At 50.5% G+C, this 3,611-nt stretch overlaps 1 protein-coding gene across 1 annotated transcript; it reads right to left on the reverse strand.

The window, feature by feature from the left end:
* Window positions 1-319: 319 nt before the first annotated feature.
* On the reverse strand, window positions 320-2,573 carry LOC125941383 (uncharacterized protein K02A2.6-like). Its single transcript, XM_049658511.1, has 2 exons — window positions 919-2,573; window positions 320-630 (listed from the first exon to the last, which is right to left on the reverse strand). The coding sequence occupies exons 1-2, from the start codon at window positions 1,501-1,503 to the stop codon at window positions 445-447; spliced, it is 771 nt and encodes a 256-aa protein (XP_049514468.1). The 5' UTR covers window positions 1,504-2,573; the 3' UTR covers window positions 320-444.
* Between the last annotated feature and the right edge of the window lie 1,038 nt (window positions 2,574-3,611).

Below are 3,611 nucleotides of genomic sequence, written 5' to 3' on the forward strand. Positions count from 1 at the left end.
GTAAAAAATATTTCGGTTTCACTCCGAAACAAAATAAAAAATAACGTTTCGGTTACGTTTTTGTTACGACACACTGGTCTCCTGACTAGGCATCCAGCACCATACGACAGGAGCAGTATACACCGAGTGTTCCGTTTTGCGCCAGACGTGCCGAAAAGGATCAGACAAGTTCCGGATGAACGACGTTTATTAACCCATGCTTGTGGGTTCGTGGCTCGGGCAAGATGGGACCGCTAGCGAGCGCGACTCTGCTTTTAACACTTAGTGGCGCATGCGCACTTCGCAGAGTGCTCTTATCAATTGAGCGCCAGCCGACACAACACCACCTCCCCTTTTAATAAAGCACACAGAGTCCAGCTTGGAATCTATCTGGTGGGTGACGATTTCGCACGGGGTAGCGTCCTGCCTCGGCGGGTGCTGGAGTTGCCTGTCGCGTAATCGGAGTTACCCTGGACGGTTGTTGACTTGGAGGAACTGGTGCGTCGTCAGTCTCGGGAAAAACCAGGAACTCGCTGGTCGTAACTTCACGAGCTGTTCCATGCCTAGGGGTAACGTCCTCTGCAGGCCTCTGTAGCAGCTGATCCTGGTGGCAACGCCAGGTGAAGGTGCCCCTCGGGGTGGTTGCACGTACTTGGAAAGAGACGGGTCCTGTTTGAGCAACAATCACAGCGGGAGCCCACTTTGGTTTTCCAGAATAATTACGTGCCAACACGCTGTCGCCTACAACGAAATGACGTTTGCGACACGGACGACTTAGTGCCTAGAGCACTGTCTGTGTGCTACTCTTTCCCCCACGGAGGGCTTTACGGCATCTAGCCGAGTACGTAAGCGTCGTCCCAGGAGCAATGCCGCTGGTGATTCACGAGTCGTCGCATGTGGCCTGTTGCGATATGACAGCAAAAAATTATGCAGCTTTACCTGCAGTGTTTCTCCTGTGCCGTCTTTGCGGAGCGCATTCTTTAAGGTCTGAATGAAACGCTCTGCCAGCCCATTGGAGCTGGGGTGGTAGGGAGCCGTGAGGACGTGCCGCGCCCCCATTGCCTGCACGAAGTGCTTGAACTCCTGCGAAGCAAATTGAGGTCCATTATCGGAAACAATTGTTTCAGGGAAACCAAAACGTGCGAAGAGCTCGGTCAAACAACGCATCGTGCTTTCTGTAGTTGTCGATCGCATTTCGAAAACCTCTGGCCATTTAGAATGTGCATCTACCACCACTAAAAGCATGGTATTCTGAAAAGGTCCCGCAAAGTCAATGTGAACACGCTGCCACGGTGAGGTTGGCCATGACCAAGGGTGAAGAGGTGCGTTGGTTGGAGCGTTACGTTGCTCTTGACAACTAGCGCAGCTTCTGATACGAAGTTCGAGGTCCGCCTCAAGAGTTGGCCACCACACGTAGCTGCGTGCTAGTTCCTTGCTGCGCACGATGCCGGGATGGCCGTCATGGATTTCGTCGAGAACGAAGCCTTGCAGCTTTGCAGGGACGACTACTCTTGTGCCCAACATGACGCATCCCTGATGCACCGTCAGTTCGTTGCACCTGCGAAAAAAAAGGCTTCAACTGCTCATCCGTGATCGACGTTTGCCATCCCACATTTGTGAATTCCTTCACTTGACAAAGAATTCGGTCTTTACTCGTGGCAGTCGCGATATCTCGACTAGAAACAGGCAACGAGTCCAATCGCAAGGAATAAAGTGCTTCTTCTGTTTCTTTGGTTTCTGCTTCAAGATCTGGCAGCGGCAGACGCGAGCAGAAATCGGCTTCCGCGTTCTCGCTCGATTTCTTGAAGATAAGATTGTACGAGTACGCTGCCAACGTAACGGCCCAGCGTTGCAAACGAGCAGCCGCGATTGTGGGAATTCCGGTTGTCGGACCCAATATTGTTTGAAGAGGTTTATGATCCGTGACCAAGGTGAATGAGCGCCCATAAAGATAGAAGTGGAACTTCTTTATACCAAAAATGATGGCTAACGCTTCCTTTTCCAGTTGACTATTTCTTTTCCGCTTCAGACAGCGTTCTTGAAGCGTAAGCAATGGGCCGTGCCCTTCCGTCATCGTAGACATGAAATAGGACTGCTCCTACACCATACGGCGACGCGTCGCATGATAGCCTAAGTTGTCTTTCAGGGTCATAGTGTGCGAGCGTAGGCGGTTGTGCCAATAGAGCTTTTACTTGGTTGAACGCTTTTCTAGCATGCTCGTCCCAGTGCCACGCTACCTTTTTCTGCAGAAGTCTGTAAAACGGTTGAGATATTGTTGCTAACTGGGGCACGAACTTGCTGTAATAGTTGACAACGCCCAACAAAGATTGAAGCTGCTTCTTTGATTGCGGCTATGGTGCCTGGAGAAGTGCGTCAACCTTATCTGACAATGGGGAAATTCCTTCAGCGCTGATTTTGTGGCCAAGGAAGTGAAGTTCGCTTGAAAGAACGAGCACTTCTCTTTCTTTACCCGGACGCCACGGCTTTGAAGACGCTCCAGCAGCGCTTCAAGATTAGCCAAGTGGTCTTCTATTGTCTTCCCAGTTACCAAAATATCATCTAGGTAGCAGCAAACACCCTTAAGGTCCTTCAACATCGTGTCCATTATCTTTTGGAAAATCCCTGGCGCGGAAGCGATTCAAAAAGGTAATCTGTTGACAACAAACAATCCCTTGTGCGTATTCAAGGTTAACCGCCGTATTCAGAAATGCAACTTAGCTTCAAGCCCATGCTTGACTTGATTTAAAGGACGCCTGGCGTGAACATGCCCTGGACACTCATTGCGCTTGCTTCGGCGCGTTCACAATAGGCGTCACTTAATTCAAGTCAAGCACGGACTTGAAGCGAAGTTGCATTTCTGAATACGGGGGTAAGTATTGCTTTGAGGCATCAGACATGACCACTTGTTGATAAGCGCGGTTCAGGTCAATCTTTGAAAACCGCGTGCCTCCCGAAAGAGCCGCGAACAAGTCATCGACCTTCGGCAACGGATAACGTGTGACGTCAAGGCACGAATTCACTGTCACCTTATAATCGCCACAGAGGCGTATGCCACCGTCTTTCTTGATAACAGGTACCACTGGCGTTGCGTAATCTGATGTGGCAACGGCTGTTATGATGCCCATTTTTTCCATCTTCGAAAGATCAGCCTCCACCGACTTCTGCAGCGCGAACGGCACGTTTCTTGCTTTTAGAAACTTCGGTGCCTGATTAGGCTTGAAATACAGCTCGGCCCTTTCTTCTGTAATCATGCCTAACTCATCTTTAAAAAGAGAGCCGTACTTTGTGATCAAAGCATGTAGCCTTTCCTCTAAACGACAAGAAACGGGTGGCTCTGACCTTGGCAGATGGTGGACGTTCCAGATTTTGCTCCGTTCCAGCCTAATTGCCTGAAGCCATTCCCGGCCCAGCAATGGCGGCCCTTCCTGGTCGACGACGTATAAAGGAAGGCTCGCCGTGTTGCTGCCATGCTGCACTTTGACCTGTAGGACGTCTTTTGGTATCACCAGGGCTCCTGTATAGGTGCGGAGCTTGACGTCTGTCGGCTCGAGTCTGGCTAATGCAAAAAATTGGCGGTATTGTTTGAAAGGCATGACTGTGACGGCGGCACCTGTATCTAGCTCCATAGAGAC

Source organism: Dermacentor silvarum, chromosome 11 (assembly GCF_013339745.2).
Source record: "Dermacentor silvarum isolate Dsil-2018 chromosome 11, BIME_Dsil_1.4, whole genome shotgun sequence".
Classification (NCBI taxonomy): Eukaryota; Metazoa; Arthropoda; class Arachnida; order Ixodida; family Ixodidae; genus Dermacentor; species Dermacentor silvarum.

What these genes read in the sequence shown, in the direction of transcription:
- LOC125941383 (XM_049658511.1), bottom strand. Translation starts at nt 1,503, where the DNA reads ATGTTGGGCACAAGAGTAGTCGTCCCTGCAAAGCTGCAAGGCTTCGTT. An exon ending in GCACAGGAGAAACACTGCAG is followed by an intron (nt 631 to 918) that starts GTAAAGCTGCAT and finishes TCTCTTTCCAAG; the next exon opens with TACGTGCAACCACCCCGAGG.